We start from the raw sequence: 20,183 nt of genomic DNA, 5'->3' as shown, positions 1-20,183 counted from the left end.
GGAATGGTGACAGTGGGATCTGTGGTGGGAGTGTCAGCAGAATGCAGGTGAGTGGCGTTGGTGGGGGCGGAAGTGGTGGTAACCACGGCAGTAGGGGTGGCAGAAGTCACTGAGCGTGTGGCATCAGCGATGATGTGAGAGCTGGATTCATCTCATGTGTGATGCATGAGGAATTGTGAGGGGCGGAAGTGGTTGTGGGAGTGGCCATCATGGGGGCGGAAGTGACATCATCAACCAGCATGTGGGTGGCAGCTGCACCAGCCGCATCACTGAAGATGTTACCTAGTATGGTGACGAAATGTCTGAAAATGAACCTTCCAGTTCAGCAAGCAAACTTATATCCGGTTCTTCAAACTGCGCTACAAATCTTCTCAAAAGTCGCTAGTAAGATCCCATGATTAGTAAGGTGATGATGACCAGAAGTTTTATGACAGTGATTGAGAGCTAAAAATAAATGCTGCGAAGATCTCCCTTACTTTTATTCATGACAGCGTCATGAGATTTTTCTTATAACTACCAGAGATCACAGATGGGGTTTTGGTTTAAGTGATGGCAACTCCAAAAATTGTTGTGTTCACTCAGTAGAAGGCTGGAATGTCAAGTCTGTCAAGTGGGACTTGAATTCTCAGCTTCCCAGTTCAAATATATGACTGCGATGGGCCATAGCTTAAAACAAAAACGTAAGTTTTCATAAAACAAATTAAATTGCCCCAGCAAGGGAAAACAATGGTGGTGATGGATAACATACTGACATCACAATGAAGCATAACTTAATCCATTACCTACTTCGGTTAGAAACACAATAAACTATCACTCTTTGATATTCAGTGGCATTACAATTGTTAATTCCCCCACAATCAACAACCTATCAACTTCCATGGTCTCACTCCTGAGTTGAACAAGCCATGTAAACACGCTGTGCCAAAATCCAAGAATTCCCTCACTAACACTACTGTGATGTCTCTACACCCCAAGGATTGCAGCTATTTAGGATGGCAGGTGAAGCAAGGAATTACGTGGCATGTAACTCATCACCAGAGTCTACAATACGCAAGTCAGCTGTGTGATGGAATGCTCTCCATTTCCTTGAAGGAGGGCAGCTCCTGCAACACTCAAGACATTTGATACTTTACAGGACAAAACAGGACCTGATTGATATCCACGCACCACCCTCAACATTAACTACCTTTACAACTGACACACATTTAGAGCAGTGTGCTTCATCTGCAAGATGCACCACAGTAAATCTCCAAGGCTCCTCTGACAGCCATTTCCACACCTGTGACATCTACCAGCTCAAAAGGCAAGTTTCCCTCCAAATCATGCCATCCTGAAGTATATCACTATTCTTTCACTGACACTGGATCGCAATCCTGGAACCCCTCTTTAGCAGCACTATAGGTATCCCTACTCCCCAAGGATTATAGCCGTTTCAGAAGGCAACTCACTACCACTTTCTCTGTGATAGTAAGGGATGGGCAATAACGCTGATCTAGCTAGGGTCACTCTTATCCAATGAACGATTAACAAAAAATAGCACAAGATCACCCATTCATGTCAGCTTTAAACCACCTGTAAACTTTAATCATTTGACATTTAATCAGTGATTACTTATCATTAAAATTTAATTTGTCAATACACCAAACAAGCAAAAATGTTTAGTCAATGTAGTGGGTTTAGTTTTGCTCTGCAACATTTTTCAAGAAACCGTAATCTCTCTCTCTCTCTCTCTCAAGCCACTTGGACCCACAGGCCACAGCAATTAATTGGGCACAGAGCAATTAATAAATTTCTATTAATTTAGTACATTAAGACACTGCTTTACTCGCAGTGTCTAGATAATGAGTATAATACTAGCAGCCAAAGAACCAACAGTTTGTCCCCATTCTCAGTTCTGTCAGTAAACCCAAACACCTCACAAAATTGGGAGGTGATGGTCTAGTTGGATTAATACTAGGCTGTTAATCCAGAGACCCAAGTAATGTTCTGGGTACCCAAGTTCGAATCCTTCCACTTCCAGATGGTGGCATTTAAATTCAATAAGAATCTGGAATTAAGACTCCATTGATGACCACGAATCCACTGTCACCTGTCAGAAAAGCCCACCAAGCTCACTAATGTCCTTTAGGGAATAAACTGCCATCCTTACCTGGTCTGGTCGACATGTTACTCCAGACCCACAGAAATGTGGATGACTCTTAACTGGCCTTTGGACAATTAAGAATGGGCAACGAATACTGGCTTAGGAAGTGACGCCCTTATCCCACGAATGAAATAAAATAAATTTTAAGGAAAGGACAGAGTAGATCATCTCAACTTTCTCCACTACAGCAAACAGAGCTCAACAGCTGATCATCTGCCTGTGTTCTTGACAGGGACAGCATATTTGGAATGGGGAAACAGAAAAAAAAGGAATAAACATTCAAATTTTAAAAGTAGCCTTTTAGTGATCACGACTATCAATATATCCATGAGGTATAAAATGAAAAGACGTCTTCACACACCTGTCGCTCCAAAAGCATCTAAACATTCAAGGGGTTTGCGCTCTTGAGCTAGGACAGCAAGTGTACAGAAAATTAACTGCCTGTAAAATAAATAATAACAGCAAGTGAGAAAGAAGTTTTATTTTGATACTGTTTTGAAAGATGTGGATAGAAGGCCTTGCAGTTAAAAAAAATTAGTCAAAGGTTCACAATGAATGCATTAAATTACATTCATAAGACAATAATTCATCTTTCAGCACAAGGACAACAATTTGGTGTACTACTTATCACACAGTAGAATATTGCATTGTACCTAACTAATATTAACACAAACAAAAATGGGATTAATGATCCTGAATCCTGGTATATAAATAGAATTGTCACACATTTAAATCAGCAATATCTAATTCCCACTTTAAAAGTATATGTTTTGTATAAATAAATGAAGAAAAGTAAAACTAAAATTGACAAGGTAAAGCTAGGAGAAAGTGAGGACTGCAGATGCTGGAGATCTGAGTTGAGAGTGTTACTGGAAAAGCACAGGAGGTCAGGCAGCATACCAGGAGCAGAAAAATCAACGTTTTGGGCATAAGCCCTTCATCAGGCTTATGCCCAAAATGTCTATTCTTCTGCTCCTCAGACTCTGACAAGCTAAACTGACCTATGCACTTCATTGATTAGAATAACAAGTCAGATACATTACCTGTTAGGTTTCATTTTAGGGTTAAAGAAAGAGTCTGTCTTTTGAGGAGTCAGGTGGTTTGGAAAAACATGAACGTCAGTATCGACTTCCTTCAGCACTTCAGTGGATTGCATTTGCCCACTAGTGGCTAAAACAGAGAAAGTCAATTACAAGATTGGAGAGACAAAGCTTTCTGAAAATCAAAATCCTTAAGAGATTCCCTTAAAGGATTAGGTCAGTTACCATTTTGAGTATTTTCTGTCACTTCCCTCCCTTCTTTTCCTGATCGCATTAATTCCTTGCTGGTTATGATTGGTGTCTTCACAAATTTCTGTTCCATAGTAACATGGTCATTCTCAATGTGTGAACCTCGCAATGAGCCGCAGCATGCTATTACACCTTAAAGAATTAAGCTTATTCGTATCCTCACCCAACATTCACACATGCTCACTTGGTCTTGTACATGATTGCAAACTGTGGCTGATTTGGTTCTTCCTCATCGAGAGAGCAAATAGTGTCATTGCTGTCATTCTGGCTGATATAATAAACTGAACAAAGTAAAAAAGGTGGCCATCTATGAAGCTCATCCATCCAGAACGGAAGATTCCTGACACAGCAAATGACTGTTCCTTAAATGGTTCCAGGGTTTTTGCCTTCCTTGTTCTATCATTACAATCTTTGCATCAGGAGCTGACTGACATCAAGTTTAACTTGCTTGTCATCAGTTTCAGTTTGTGAGACTTTGGGCTTATGTCACATTTTAAGTCTGAAGAACTGTGCCACATGCTTTTTTTTAAAGAAACATAGAAATAACAACCATAAATGCATATCCACCCTTGCATGCTTTTCTCATCAGCACCTTCAATTAAGGGATTAAGAGTCTAGTGGTGAGAATGATCAATCTTCTGGGTTTGCTCTGGGGTTCACAGAATCTTGAATGCCTCCAGTCAAGTGGTGATTAAAACTAGACATTGTATGCATTGTTTATTGACCTCAATGCTACATAGTTTCACAACGCCTTGCGAGTTGGGATTTACTGTTTAAGCAATATAGTTCAGCATACACAACCACAAACAAGTTTGAGACAGAGATCCACACTGCCCCTTGATCTATTTACTTAAAATCAACTTCCATATCCTAGTCCATCTTATTTTAAGTATCTTTGAATAACTCAAAAACTGTGACCAGAACAGAGTTTATTCTATACAAGTTTCCTTTCCTCTCTTCTAGAGCCGCTTCTTCTACAGTCTATTGATATCTTAAAAATCCAATAAAATGAAAGCTTAAGATGTCAGCAGGAAATAAATGTTGAGCCTATTCCACAAATGGTATTGCATTAATTCTTTGAAAGAAAGTATTTTATTTAACCTATTTTTCTAATCAATCTGTTCAAAGGGGTTATTACATACCTCTGGAGCAGGTGGAACTTGAACCCAGGCTTCCTGGTCCAGTAATAGTAATTACTACTGTACCATAAGAGCCCCTTAAAAGATTTACCTGGAGTTCAGCACATCCACTCCAATACCACTGATAGTATATTGAATTGTATCTCAACTCCAATCACTTGCCTTGATGACATATCCTCCTTTAGCCATTCACTGAACGAGCCATGGAATGAATCTAGATCCTATTCTCACCTGACATTTGTACAAAATACATTTACCAGAGGAGCCACTGAACAGCAACCAGGAGCAGAAATCACAGATGACATTTCAACTCCTTCGGCTAGAATGCTGAGGCACAAACTGGGGGGTTTGCTGGTCTCAAGTAAGGGGGCAATAAATAACCAACTTTCCCAGATTTCAAATGATCCCACCTACTTCACACACCTCCATTGAAACTGGCTTCTGTGTCTCCTTTGTTCAAATGTCGTGTTATGTGGCTGATCATGTCTGTTCTGCGAGCAATGGTAGCTGAACAGACAATGCAGTGATAATGCGCTCCAATTCTTACTGGGACCTGAAAGCAGGAAAACATATTAAAGCAAAAGTTTCATCACCAAGGACGATGGTATTTTCAATTTTCGTATATGTTTGAATTCATTCTTTTCTCATTACTATCACCAACACTACTGGCAAATGAAAATGTGGCAGCTTTCTACATGGTGAACAAGTAAACAGTTCCAAACCTGACAATGTTAAGCAATTGTTGGAAAAATACTGAGAAATTATGTTAACAGTCATCAAAATTGTATATAATGGCAAGGTTAAAAATCTGAATCTGCGAAAAAGGCAGTAAGGAACATATTGTTAGATTCTGAAGTTGGCTTCAGTTAATCAGTACTACAATAGATATGTTAAGTGGTGATCCAGAGTCCACTCATTGTGTATCACAACATTAGAAAGGGAGGAGAAAATTGTTTCAAGTATTGTGCTACTGCTTCCAACCTCTTAGCAGAATACTGTCTTTACGAGGTATTTTAGCATGACTTTAAAGCTAATGATCAAAAAATCTCTTCCCATAACAAAATGAATACACATGGGAGTTCATGTGATTTCACATGCCACAATGGTCTTGTATATTAAACTTTTAGCTTGGTCTTTGTTATGAGTATTGGATTGTACATTGCTATATTTCCATTCTTAGAGATATACTAATTTATGGATCAGGTAATGGATAATGAAACAAATTATATGATACTTCGGAGAATATTTCTCTTCACAGCAAAAATGGCAGACAAGCCTAGAAATCACAACTTCTGGCCTTGAACACAGTAGTTCACATTGTCATGAAGGTAGAAATGGGACTGAATCAGATTTATGCAGATGGAGTTCACAGAGGCAGTTAGTTTTTTTGAAAAATTATCAGGCTCCCTCTCATGCTGGATTTTGGTAGCTTAGGATTCTGAAACCTGAAGTGTACAAAATAGACCAGGTGGACGGCCAAGAATGTCCCCACTCTCAGTTTGGGGTCACCTGCCCAGCATTCCAATGCAGTCTAATGTTTCTGGACAAAAGAAAAGTCTAATAGCTAGGCAAACATTTTCAAAAGTCAGGTTTGTGGAGTCAGAAGATCTCTTCCAGTTGAGGATATTGAGTAGGATGATCAGCCATGATCATACTGAATGGCAGAGCAGGCTTGAAGGACTGAATGACCTATTCTTGCACCTACTTTCTACATTTTGGAGAGGGATGAAAGGAGGACAAAATATGAGTATATTGTTCATATCTCAGGTTTAGATCTTCTGTGGTCCTTCATCAAGATAATTTTAAATACTGAGGTGTAATTGAAAGGCAGTAATCACCTGAAGAATGTGGTGGGCAATATATAAAAAGAATAAATAAAACAGTCACCAATATCCTAAAGAGATCATGGCACAGCTATTGCATCCTCCATACATTAATACAGTTCTCTTCCAATTTTTGCATTCAGCATTCAACTTTAACTGAATATTCATAACTTAGAATGTTACAGTTTTTGAAAGATTAAAAAATCAAGACAAAGTTTTGCAGTTATGGTATAACTGCAAAATTGTCAAGTGATAGTCTAGTCAATTACTAGATTGAGCAAGCAATATCAATTCAGATGCAGGCCACATTTTACCTTTCCATTATTACATTACTTGATTATCACTTAACCTGGCTCAATAACCTCTTACGGTAAAGTTCCCACAATTGTTTGTCCGTAAACAACCTACTCCTTTCTGTGTCTGGATAATCTCTATAAATAATTTACATACATATGCCTACATTCAGAAGACATGAATAAACCATATTAAGTGTGAGATGTAAGTTTAACTTTCATTAATTAATTTAATTTTAATTGTTGTTACCTGTTCCCCATTGAGGTCAGTTTTCATGCGTCGACATGATAAATGACAGATGCACATTCTGTAACCTGTTATAACATGAATTCAGCAAGAATTAGTAAAGAGAGAAACTTGTTTACAAAGGGGTCTGCCATTGGCTCATGTAGTGAAATTAATTTGCAGATCATAAAAAGAGTTAATCATTCTTTTGATTTAAAAAAAGTATGCTTTTGAACCAATTTTCTGGGCTACTTAATACAAACAACTGAAGGGGTGCTGGTGGTGGGGTCAGGGGGAAGGCAGCATGAGGACAGAACAGGTGTTCTTAAACCACTAGTGTTCCTTCCTAGCTCTTAGTTATGAAGTATTGTACTTAGAAGTATATCACATTCAAATACCAGGGCCTGACTTGCAAGGAATTAATCATGGCTAGAAATCCTTCTGGAGTACTACTTTCACCCTTTTGCTATTTCCACAAGTACTGTGAACTGTTTCAAGTTTTATCTATTTAAACATCAGACTGTCTTCTGAAAGTGGTAACCGTTTTACAAACTCAGGTCATCAGGAATTTGTTTTTTCCTGGTCGAATGAATTCTCTCCACCATTGTAATTGTGGCGTGTTTTGACAATGGTACTTGCTCTGGCTCACTATGTTGTGATGGCCTCTGGGTGATTGCAATATAGTGTTGAACTGTACTTCATGACCACTAACTGAACTGATTGGGTATTATTCTTATAATTGTTCCATATTCCTGCAATTACTAAGGAGATGCTGTTATAGTTCAGCACTTTAACACCAAGTGTGTGTATAAAATGGATTCAAATCAAAGGAAGTTCCAATGTAGATTTGAGTTAGAAGAATACAATTATCAATGCTCTGGACAAAAACTCTAAATCAAGGATTAAATGACAAAAAGGACTACGTGTTACTTAGGCAGTCATCAGTAAAATTTGCAAAGGACAGTGGGATTCTTTCTTGACAATTGTTCTGAAGGAGAGATTTTGGAATTATACAGTTGAGCAGTTCATGGTATTGGAGCATAATCTGTTGAGTATCTCAAGGCAGCGTGGAGTTAAAAATCTAGAACTTCAGACCAAATGTAATTGGAACAAAGATGTCAAGATTGCAGTAGAAATACTGTTGATTGAAACATTGGATAGACAAAAAAAACCTAAGCTCATAAACAAAGACTTGAGAAAAACTAACTGGATGGTTTTCAACTATATCTGCATTATTTCAGAAGTGCCAGCCTTATGATGTGCTCAACTAGTGTTCTAACATGGTCTGGTGGGTAGGTGAAGGAAGTGGAGGTTCACAAATCTTTCAGTTGATAGTGCACTGGCAACAAACAATGTGTCAATGACTGGGTGTCAATACAGACAAACAAAGAAACCTTTCTCTAATCCTATCCAATATTTCAAAAATGCTCAATACTTCCCTGCAGGAATAATTCATGATTTCAGTTTGCATGTGGGCAGATCTGATCTTGGGATAGAGAACTTTGCCCTTTCAGTGCAAATCATTATGACAATTGCTCAATTTCAGTCCTAATAATTTTGCAACTCATCCAACATCCAAATACCGTTTCTAAATTTACCTGAAGGACACTGAAATCGTCACAATTTTCAAGGGTCAGTCTTCCTAGAAAAATACTAACTATTTATGCTACTAGACACGTCTCTCAATCAGGTTCAAAAAAGCAATTCATAACTGGGCATTTGTATCCCCTGCAATAACATTACAATTAAGTTGGGAGACTTAACTTTGGTTGAATGAAGATCACAGGAGGGCATGCCAGGAACAGCATCAAGCATACTTAAAAATGAAGTGTCAACCTGGTGAAGCTTCAAAACAAGATTACTTGCATGCCAAACAATGGAAGCAGAATGAACCAATGGGTTAAGTGATCATATAAAATGGATCAGATGTTAGTTCTGCAGTCCTGCAACATGCAGATGTGAATAGTGGAGGATAATTAAACAACTAATGGGAGGTGGCCCCACAAAGATCCCCTGCTGTTGAGACTAATTCATCCCAATGGACAAGGTGGAAATATGCATCCATCTTCAACCAGAAGTGTTGAGTAGATGATCCATCTTGGCATCCTTCTGAGGTCCCCCAGTAGAACTGTCAGTCTGCAGACAATTCAATACACTCCACATGATATCACGAAATGGATAATGGCACTGGATGCCACAAAGGCAATGGACCTTGATAACAATCCACCAAAAAAAAACTGAAGATTGGTGCTTGAGAACTAGCCATGCCCCCAGCCAAGCTGTTACAGTTGTGTCCACTAGCAACGAACTGGGGACAACATTCAGGCTTGGGTTGATAAATGACATGTAACATTTGTGATACACGAGAGCCAGACAAAGTCCATTTCCAACAAAAAGAGAATCTAATCTTCTCCCCTTGATATTCAATGGCGTTATTAGCACTGAATCCACCACTTTCAAAATTATACTGGTTTCTATTGGCCAGAAACTGAACTGAACTTGCCATACATACTGTGACTAGAAGACCAGGTCAGAAGTTTCTTTGGACCTGATGTATTAAACTTTTTTTGAAATGTTCCAACCACTTACCCCCACTGATGAACAGAACAAGCAGGTCCCCTGACTGTGACCCAGAGGTACAAAATGATTGCCCTGCATGTTCTGAAAAGGAGTCATATTGGACTCAAAATGTTATATCTGTTCCTTTCAGCACAGATGTTGCTAGATCTTTCTCAAGCACTTCGTTCTTACTCTTGATCAGTTCATTGGATACCCTTATCATTTTGGTGAACTTCGTGAAATATTATGAATGGCTTTCACTATCAAGATAGGCTCAATGAAACCGAAGTTGACCCTAAACTGAAAAGTTTAAGAACAAATTCAAGTAGCAGTTTGATTCCTAATGTTGTTCAATGTGAGCAAAAGCCCTATCGATGCTTTTGGCTGACCCATCTCTAAATAATATTGAGAACAAGGACTTTGAAGATGATGCTCCTGACCTTCCAACGCTACCAGCCTTGGTTGTAGTGTTCTCTGATGTTCAGTATTACATACTTTGTTCATCTCACTACCAGTTAGACATAAAAATGTTAGCTAGTCTAGCGAAGGCTGACACAGCAATTGCTTACAACTCAATTTTGAAGATAAGCCATTCAAAGTAACTGACGGCTAACAAAGAAAACCCATTATTACAGTCAAATCAAAGTAAAATATTAGATTCATTTACTTTTTTTGTCATCCAAAATAGCAAATGCATTGAAATCGGTCTAGCAGTATAAAATTTTTCTCTAGTTGAATAGAAAGAAGTCTCATAACTGGCTCGACATTAGAAACTTCAGTTCTATTACCACTATGAGGAAAACTGGTACCAAAAATCCTCAATATTTGCAGCTTTTTGAAGTATACACTCCTTTCCCATTCAACCCACTGTGTGACTGATACGTATTTCCTGTCCACCGTGACATAATCACAAGTAAACAGTTACCTTCAAATTCTATAGATACTTTCCAATGCAGATGTTGCAAATGCCTTCGCAGCTTGTGACTATAGTTGGGTTTAAACTTTTCTTCTGGACACAAAGGACATGTCTTCTTACCAGCTGGGGAAAACATACAAAGCATCATTAATCACAGTTACTCAAGAGCAAAGTAGAACTTCTTAAAAAATTGTGAAAATAATTTTGAAATGTAGACTGCATCAAAGAGAATTTGATCTAAAGGCCAAATTTCATTAACATTGTTTTCATCCAAATTGTCAGTACTCATCAACATCTCTGACAAAATAAAATGTCCATATACCTGCAAGCATTTGGATCCTATCTGGATTTCCATATATTAAAGAGGCATTGTTGCTGACTAAGTTAAACTGAAAACATTATTGTATAAAACGTTGATTGAGAAAGGCCACAGCAGAGTACTGTACACAATTCTGGAATCCACATCACAGAGGGAATGCAATTGCACTTGAGGGGTTGCATAGGAGATTTAACCAGCATTAGGGATCAATGGTCAGCGAGCATAGATTTAACATAAGAGGCAGAAGATTTAGAGGGGATGAGAGAAAAAAATGTTTCCCCTATAGGGTGGTGGGAATCTGGAAGTCATTGCCTGGATGAGTGGTATAGGTAGAAACCCTCATAACATTTAAGTAGTATTCGGATGTACACTTGCGATGCCAAGGCAAAAAGGCTAAGGGGCAAGAACTGAAAAATGGGATTGAATACTTAAGTGATTGAGTTAGTGCCAGTCAAAAACAATGGACCAAAGGGACTTTTTCTGTGTTGTAGACTTCTCTGACTCTTAGCTCCTGAGAAATTTCTGCATTATAGTACCAATAGTAGGATTTCCTAAAGAAGGGGAAACAAATTTTCTAGCCTTGAAACAAGTTTCCGATGAGAAACATTTTGGGAACCCCTGACCTGAAGTATAAAATCTTCTGTTATATTTTCACTGATCAAGTCCTGTTCACGGCATACAAATTCCATTGGAGATGTAAAGGAGTGATCATATCATGATCTTAATTTAAGATGTTATGAAGTTTTACAATGTGCTTTTCAGTGGCTACAACATCCCTTAAAAAAGCAAAGAAAGGTAAATTTGGCATAATTGTGTTTAACTTCTGAGCTACTTACTGTCCAACTTGCTACTCAGAATAAAATGATGCTCTGAATTATCTTTCTTAAAAAGGATTAAAGAAAAAACCAAACTGATAGATTTGATGAACAGTTAAAATTTCACTTTATTTTCCAACACATGTTTTGATAATCTCAGGCTAATAGGAAATAAGTGGATACTGTTTTGGTCTTTGTTAAAACAGATTAGCCAGACTTTCAAAAGATGCTTATCAATACAGTATTAAAATTGAAGCCTTCTCTTTAGCTCTTTCTGTAGCCAACATTAACAACTTAGAAAAAAAATGATAAGGCACCAAATATCAACTTAATGCTAAGTACACCTTCATAATAAACATAAGTTAATTACATTAGTTAGAATTAATTTCAATATTAAGTATGGAAAGAAACTGAACATCATATCCTTATGGTGTGTTTATAGAGTCATAGAGATGTACAGCATGGAAACAGACCCTTCAGTCCAACTTGTCCATGCAGACCAGATATCCCATCCCAATCTAGTCCAACCTGCCAGCACCTAGCTCACATCCCTCTAAACCCTTCCTATTCATATACCCATCCAGATGCCTTTTAAATGTCGCAATTGTACCAGCCTTCACCACTTCCTCTGGCAGATCATTCTATATGAAATATATAATGGTGACTTCACTTAATACAGTAAATGCAATTGCACAATCAACAAGTTTTGTAAAGTACTGGTGGTTATTGCAACATATACCACAAGGAAAGGCATCCTTTTCAAATGAGCATGATCTGGTTACAAATTTTACAAACTACTCAAGTCTTGAACAAAAACAAATCAAATCTCGAGAACCAATGGGCACAAAGGACTCAGCTCTCTTAACTTCATGCTTTGGTTTCCCTACTCTTTGTCATGTACTTAAAAGTCGAAACTAAGAGGAGAGGAAGGAGGGAGAAATAACAGCAGCATCAACAAATGAGCAATCACTTATGATCTAACAAAACAAATTTTAACAAACTTCAATAACAACATCTGAGTAATGGATTTCTGAAGTACTCTATTCCAAGTGACAATTACTCTATTTTTAAAGGATGCTTTCAGGTTTCTTCTTTTTTGCAAATAATTAGGAAAATTATTTTAAGTACATATATAAATCAATGAGACACTACTCTTGGTACAACAGCAAAACTTTGCGCATGTGTTGGAGTGGTAAAGACTAATTGTTTCTCTGCAGCGCATGAGGCCAAACACTCACTTCCTTCAACACTGATAAGATTCTTCAGGTCTGTCAGAGATCGTTGAATTGAGGTGTGTCGCTCTGGTAACAAAAATAATATAGTATTTCAGTGCATTGAAATTAGTTAAGGGTAGTTATTTATCATTTTACATATGATTAAAATAGTCAAAATACATAATTCCCTTATATGTTGGAATGTAAGCAGTACTTTATTGGGAAAAGAGAATGAAGGTAAGGAAAAAAAGAGAGGGCGGCATGGTGGCACAGTGGTTAGCACTGCTGCCTCAAAGCGCCAGAGACCCGGGTTCAATTCCTGCCTCAGGTGACTGACTGTGTGGAGTTTGCACATTCTCCCCGTGTCTGCGTGGGTTTCCTCCGGGAGCTCCGGTTTCCTCCCACAGTCGAAAAATGTGCAGCTTAGGTGAATTGGCCATGCTAAATTGCCTGTAGTGTTAGGTGAAGGGGTAAAATGTAGGGGAATGGGTCTGGGTGGGTTGCGCTTCGGCAGGTCTGTGTGGACTTGTTGGGCCGAAGGGCCTGTTTCCACACTGTAAGTAATCTAATCTAATCTAATCTAAAGATTCACCAGGGGAAAGAATTGGTTTCTAAAGCATTTTTAATAGCGGCAGATGTGAAATTTTTTTTATAAACATACCCGCTGTTCCAGTTGTTATATTTGGATCCACTGTTTCAGAAAAGCTTTCAAGATTTACATCAGGGGTGGCTACTGCACTAAAGTTTTGACTTGAATCAGCACCAGAGTTCAAATCAATAGTGACATTGCCAACATCTTCAACATGGTCATTCTCAAAATTGAAAGCTGAAATATAAAAAAAGTGAGAAAATTAGTCATGAAAATCTTAAGAAAATCCAATTTTTCTAATCCCAGTTGACGAATTACCCCCCAGTTCTGTAATGTTAAAAGATTAAATGGGAATCGCTCTGGACATTAATATTAGGCTGCAAAGCTGAACATTCTGGAAGTGGGTGGGGGTGACATTCTGCCTCAGATAGCATACAAGAATGTGGATGACCATCCATTGTACTTCACACTTCATTTAGACAGTCATTTGCTACTACTCCCCTGTCAAGTTAAACTCTCATTCAATTTCTTCCATCCAGAAATGTTTTCTGGCCATCCCTTGAAGCTAGGTATGCAGCACCTACATTGTCTTGGGGAAATACTGAGTCAGGAAATCATCTGCATAACAATTCCCCAGGATTAGGGCATCAGCATTTGCATTATCACTGAGGACGATCTCATCCTGCCATTGTACCTGGGGTAACCTGTGACTGAGAGTAACTGGGACTTATCTTGAATGGCATGTGACTATGGGGGAGTGGCCAGAGCATCTGTAGCATTGACAACAGATCTGTATAAAGGGGATGTGTTTTCTTTGTTTAGGGCCTCACTTTGACTTGACATCGAACGCCTGCAAACAGGGTCAAAAGGAGAGTCACCTAGCTTGTACAAGCCTTAACAAACTTTAACTGTTTGCAGAAGTTGCTGTGTGCGAATTGCATCTTGTGTATGATACCTCAGGAAAAGAACCTAACAGTTCCTAGAAATAAACATCAGAAAATGTAAGAAATCCAAATCATGCAGCTTCTGAAAGAGAACACTGAGTTACTATTTTGTACCTCTAACACAGGAGTGTAACAAAAATGACATGAACATTAAGATAACAATAAACAGCATGAAATTTTACTCAAGCGAAAAATGTTTCGCTCTTCACAAACGCTACTAGACCTGAGTATTTCAAGCATTTTGTGTTAGTTTAGATTTAGATTAGAATAGATTAGATTACTTTACAGTGTGGAACAACAGTTTACAGTTTGGCCCAACAAGTCCACACCGACCCTCTGAAGAGCAACCCACCCAGACCCATTCCCCTACAATTACTCCTTCACCTAACACCATGGGCAATTTAGCACGGCCAATTCACCTAACCTGCACGTTTTTGGACTGTGGGAGGAAACCGGAGCACCCGGAGGAAACCCACGCAGACACAGGGAGAATGTGCAAACTCCACACAGACAGTTGCCTGAGGTGGGAATTGAACCTGGGTCTCTGGCGTTGTGAGGCAGCAGTGCTAACCACTGTGCCGCCCAGAGTCTGCCACCGTACTGCCCACACTGTGCCACAATGCCCCCACTTGGCTCTATCTTTTCCACATTTTAAATCAAAAGCTTACACATGCCCTCTTCAATTCACTCTCAAAAATATTACTTCACTTACAGTGACCTCTACGACGTTTGTGATCATACCTAAGCGTGGACATAACTTGCCTGGATACATCACACCTTTGCGCTACCAGCTGGAGCCTGACTTGAGCAAAGAATGTGTTGGCACATCAGTCTCTTATTTCCTCCGTTTGTTAATAATAATACACAAAGAGGGGTGGGGAAATGCTTATCCTAAGTTCTTTCAAGTACTGACAACTTCCCATCTCCTAGGACACACCTTTTATCTCCTTAAAAATCTTAAACCATGGGCATTTTTACATTCCAATAGTTGTTCCTAAACAAATCTTTATTAGAATAATCAACTGCTTTTAACCGTTAATCAAATATGACATCACCATGGAGAAATATGAAACTGAATGAATAGTTTTGTACTTATATGTCACCTCTTGATTACAACTTCCCTTTAACTTTAAACTGTGGTTTCTTTTCTCTATTTCTGCTTGGATTCAAGACTAACATACACTTCAAGGAGCCTAGAAAAAGGCTGACTTAATAAAATCATTGCCCTTGGTAGCAGCAAGACACTTCACGACACATAGAAGGGAAAGAAATTCAATAACCTTGACTGCTTTAGAAGTTCTTTAGATTAAACAAAAAGCTCATTTGCTGCCAGTTCCAAAAAGAGGCTTTCATCCAGGCACAAGTAAACTAGCAAATAATTCCAGTAAATTCTGAAGAATTTTTTTTAAAAAAAGAGAATAGGTGAACTAAGAAGTCAAGTAAATCTCACATAAATTAATGTAATTGGCGAAAGCAGTAAACATGATCTGAGGAAACCTTTGTCACACAGGTACTGGTTAGGATCTGGAATAGTTGAGATGCTGTTAGAGAGAGCTGGCACAGACATGACAATCAAATGGGTGATATGTTGCAACCATAATACTTTCTTGCAATCAGCTTCCAACACTGATGCAAAACTGACAGCATGTGTGCGAGTGTTTCTGGAAGACCAATTTTAAATTCGTAATTCCAACAGCCAAGAATTATGCGGCTCAAACAAATGCATGGCTTCAGAGTCACTGGCAGCTTGTCATGTAATATTTGAACAACATAGCCCCTGAGGACCAAAGGATTACTCTCTCATGAGAGACACAGAGAGAGATATGGATGGCTGTGGTCTAACCTGAGAACCACCACATCGCCAGCAAGAAACAAGGTTGAGAAGGCAGGACCTTCATGGTAATGTCAGCCACTGTAGGAATTAAACTCAAGCTGTTGGTGTCACTCTGTATCACCATCCAGCCAACTGGGCTAACAAACCCTAACATTCATATCAGCTGACTATCAGAGTTTCTCTAGATAGCTGAACTGCATAATAACAATTCTTTAGAGAAATTTTTGTATTTCATTTATATTTTTAAGGTTGAGATTTGAACACTGGTGGACTGTCCATAACGTTTTTGTTCATTGACGTGTTCAGAACTGGTTTTATTCATACATGGGATGCTAAGAGCAAGTTGAATTGGGGAAACTCCTACTAAGAAAGAGGTGCCTGATTGATCTCTTGTCATTTCTGGAAAGAAAGCTCTCACGTCAAGCTCAGGATGAGATGCATATATTTTTTGAAGGAATATTTGAAGATATTGCATTTAATCTTATATTTATATTGCATTTCTTGTAAGCTGTGTTTGCAAATCTTCACAGAATACCATGCATGATTAGTGACTTGATCATATATGCCAGAACAGAGTAATAAACTCCAGAATATTCGACACTTCATTCTTTTGCCTTCACGAACAATGTATTGGCCAAAAATTTCTTTTTTAAGAAAGTCAATTTCTGCAGAGAAATCTTTTTTGACTCCTTTTGTGGAGAGTACTTGTGTGTTAACATATGTGGTTTGAGTACATTAAGAGGGTTAAGCATTTACGCTTGTATATTAACTGTGCAAGTTATTCAATAAAGACGTAAGTAATTGATTACATCTTGTTTTATTATGTTTTAGATGTAGGTTTGCTCGCTGAGCTGGAATGTTCGTTTTTAGATGTTTTGTCACCATACTAGGTAACATCAGTGAGGCTTCAGATGAAGCACTGATGGCATGGCCCGCTTTCTATTTGTGTGTTTAGGTTTCCTTGGTTGGTGATGTCATTTCCTGCAGTGACATCATTTCCTACAATGATATCAATTTCCAGTTCCTTTTCTCAGGGGGTGCTAAATGGAATCAGAGTCAATGTATTTGTTAATAGAGCTCCAATTGGAATGCCATGCTTCTAGGAATTCTCGTGCTGTTTGGCTTGTCCTAGGATGGATGTGTTGTCCCAGTTGAAGTGGTAAGCTTCCTCATCTGTATGCAAGGATACTAGTGAGAGTGGGTCATGTCGTTTTGTGGCTAGTTGATGTTCATGTATCCTGGTGGCTAGTTTTCTGCCTGTTTGTCCAATGTAGTGTTTGTCACAGTTCTTGCAAGATATTTTTTAGATGACATTAATTTTGCTTGTTTTCTGTACAGGATCTTTCAAGTTCATTAGCTGCTGTTTAGTGTGCTACCATGATGTCAAGACGTGTTTTGTCTGCTTGTTGTGTTTTGGTGCTGAGAAATCTGCAGACTGTGTTAATTAGGTATCCGTTCTTTTCGAACACTGTATAGGTGATTTTCCTCTGCTCTTCGTAGTTTCTCTGTGCTGCAGTGTGTGGTGGCTCGGTAAAATAATGTTCTAATGTAGCTTTGTTTGTGGATGTTGGGATGATTGCTTCTGTAGTTCAGTATTTGGTCCGTATGTGTTGTTTTCCCGTAGACACTGGTTTGAAGTTCCCCATTGGCTGTCCGCTCTACTGCGACATCTAGGAATGGCAGTTTGTTGTTGTTTTCCTCCTCTTTAGTGAATTTTATGCCAGTATGGGTATTATTGATGGTCTTGAAGGTTTCCTCTAATTTGTTTTGTTTAATGATGACAAAGATGTCATCTACGTAGCGGACCCAAAATTTGGGCTAGATGTCTGGCAGAGCTGTTTGTTCGAGTCTCTGCATTACTGCCTCTGCTAAGAACCCTGATATTGGAGATCCTATTGGTGTTCCATTGGTTTGTCTGTAGGTTTCCTTGTTACAGGTGAAATGGGTGGTAAGGCATAGGTCCACTAGCTTAATGATATTGTCTTTGCTGATGAAGTTGGAGGAGTTTAGTGTACGTGTCTTTGGTTCTTCTAATAGTATAGTCAGTGTTTCTTTAGCCAGGTTGATGTTGATGGATGTGAACAGGGCTGTTACGTCAAAGGAGACCATTATTTTATCCTCTTCTATCTTGGTGTCTTTGATGGTGTTCAGGAATTCTAGGGTGGAGTGGCATGAATCTTTTACAAAAAGTGCTTTAGACTTTGGTATAGCTCCTTGGCCAATCTAAGTTGGTGTTCCAGGTAGTGAGACTATGGGTCTGAGGAGGGTTCCTGGTTTCTGAATTTTGGGTAATCCATAGAAGCGTGGTGGTTTGGACCTGTCTGGTTTTGTTTTTTGGAAGTCATTCTTAATGATTTCTCCAGGTTTCTGAAGTTTTGAGTAGGGCTGTGATTCGGTTCTCTAGTTGTGGCGTTGGGTCTACCACCACTTGTTGCTAAGTGTTGGTATCTGCAAGTAGTGTGTTTGCTTTCTCAATGTAGTCTCTTTGATCTAGTATCCCTTACATACAGATGAGGAAGGACACCACTTCGACTGGGGCAACACATCCATCCTAGGACAAGCCAAACAGACACACGCACGAGAATTCCTAGAAGCATGGCATTCCAACCAGAACTCTATCATTTCACATATTGACTTGGATCCCATTTACCACATGAAACCTAAACACAAAAATGGTCCATGCCATCAGTGCTTCATCTGGAGACTCACTGATGAAGCACTCACTAGTATGGTGGAAAATTGTCTGAAAATGAACCTTCCAGCTCAGGGAGCAAACCTACATCCAGAACCTCAACCTGAGCTACAAATCTTCTCAAAATTCGCTACTAATTAAAATATATTTAGAAACATGGTTGATAGACCTTTTTGTTTTTAACCCAATTTAAATAAAGTATTTAACTGCTCTTGGTAACAGGAAAAAGCAATTTATCTTATTTATTATCTGCGGAGTAATGTGACTAGAGCAACTTCTCCAGCCTCCTGTCCTAACATTAGGAAAATTGTCTGAAAATGAAGCTTGCAGAAAATCTTGGTCTGGTATGTGATTTCAGGAAAGGGATTCTCAAACATTGGGACTTACACAGCTTTGTGTACGATGCAATTAGCGAGCAACAGGAAACAAGAAAGTACAAAGAAGAATATCTAGAGTAGAACAATGCTGCATTTAATAGATAGGTTGGAAAACATAAGGCCATAAACCAGTTTAAATGTGAGGATAAAAATTTTAAATTGGTGACAGGGAATCTGAGAGCCCAAGTCTCCCAAATTGTCAAAAATAGGAAATAGTGGGTGAGCCACATACGTCGCTGACAGTAGTTTTTTTTTACACAAGTGGAAGTATTGAGGGTTTAAGATAGAATGTTGGTCAGTAGGGTATTGTATTAGTAGAACCCAGGGGTAGGATGCACTGAAATTGTTTCAGTCGCAGATTGGCTGCAGCAAGGAAGAAATATGCATGATATTCCGATGATGAAAGCAGATCTCTTTGTGCTGGAGATGATGTGAATTGAGAAGCTTGACATTTGGCACCTTCTGAGACCCACAAAATGTTTGTCTAGGTCAGCCTGAGTGTAGGGGTATGTGGAAGAGAATTTGTAGCAAGAGTTTGTCATTGAGGTCAAACACAACATCTTCAGTTTATTCAATATTTAACAGAAGGAATTCCCAGCTCTTTCAGTTGACAAAAATAAGTTAGAAGTATGCTGTGGTTCTGTTCACTGAGCTGGAAGTTTTTGTTGCAAAAGTTTTGTCCCCTGTCTAAGTGACATCCTCAGTGCTTGGGAGCCTCCTATGAAGCGCTTCTGTGGTGTTTCCTCCGGCATTTATAGTGGCCTGTCCCTGCCGCTTCCAGTTGTCAGTTTCAGCTGTCCGCTGTAGTAGCCAGTATATTGGGTCCAGGTCAATGTGTTTGTTGATGGAGTTTGTGGATGAGTGCCATGCTTCTAGGAATTCCCTGGCTGTTCTTTGTTTGGCTTGCCCTATAATGGTAGTGTTGTCCAAGTCGAATTCATGTTGCTTGTCGTCTGCATGTGTGGCTACTCGGGATAGCTGGTCGTGTCGTTTCGTGACTAGTTGATGTTC

At 38.9% G+C, this 20,183-nt stretch overlaps 1 protein-coding gene across 4 annotated transcripts in view; it reads right to left on the bottom strand.

Moving 5' to 3' along the window:
• Window positions 1-20,183, bottom strand: part of trmt1l (tRNA methyltransferase 1-like) — a 76,306-nt gene that overhangs the window by 48,547 nt on the left and 7,576 nt on the right. For 3 of the 4 annotated variants that reach the window (XM_043699547.1, XM_043699549.1, XM_043699550.1), the window contains exons 2-8: window positions 13,398-13,562; window positions 12,761-12,823; window positions 10,398-10,511; window positions 6,938-7,002; window positions 4,995-5,124; window positions 3,187-3,313; window positions 2,505-2,584 (exon numbers count right to left, since the gene is read on the bottom strand). In XM_043699547.1, the coding sequence (XP_043555482.1) occupies window positions 2,505-2,584; window positions 3,187-3,313; window positions 4,995-5,124; window positions 6,938-7,002; window positions 10,398-10,511; window positions 12,761-12,823; window positions 13,398-13,562 (744 nt within the window). Of the gene's footprint in view, window positions 1-2,504; window positions 2,585-3,186; window positions 3,314-4,994; window positions 5,125-6,937; window positions 7,003-10,397; window positions 10,512-12,760; window positions 12,824-13,397; window positions 13,563-14,981; window positions 15,002-20,183 lie in introns of those variants that run through there. The other variant, XM_043699548.1, reaches the window with a different exon arrangement.

Source organism: Chiloscyllium plagiosum, chromosome 11 (assembly GCF_004010195.1).
Source record: "Chiloscyllium plagiosum isolate BGI_BamShark_2017 chromosome 11, ASM401019v2, whole genome shotgun sequence".
Lineage (NCBI taxonomy): Eukaryota > Metazoa > Chordata > Chondrichthyes > Orectolobiformes > Hemiscylliidae > Chiloscyllium > Chiloscyllium plagiosum.
Note: the sequence above shows the minus strand (reverse complement) of the source record. Positions and strands in the feature narration are given on the sequence as shown.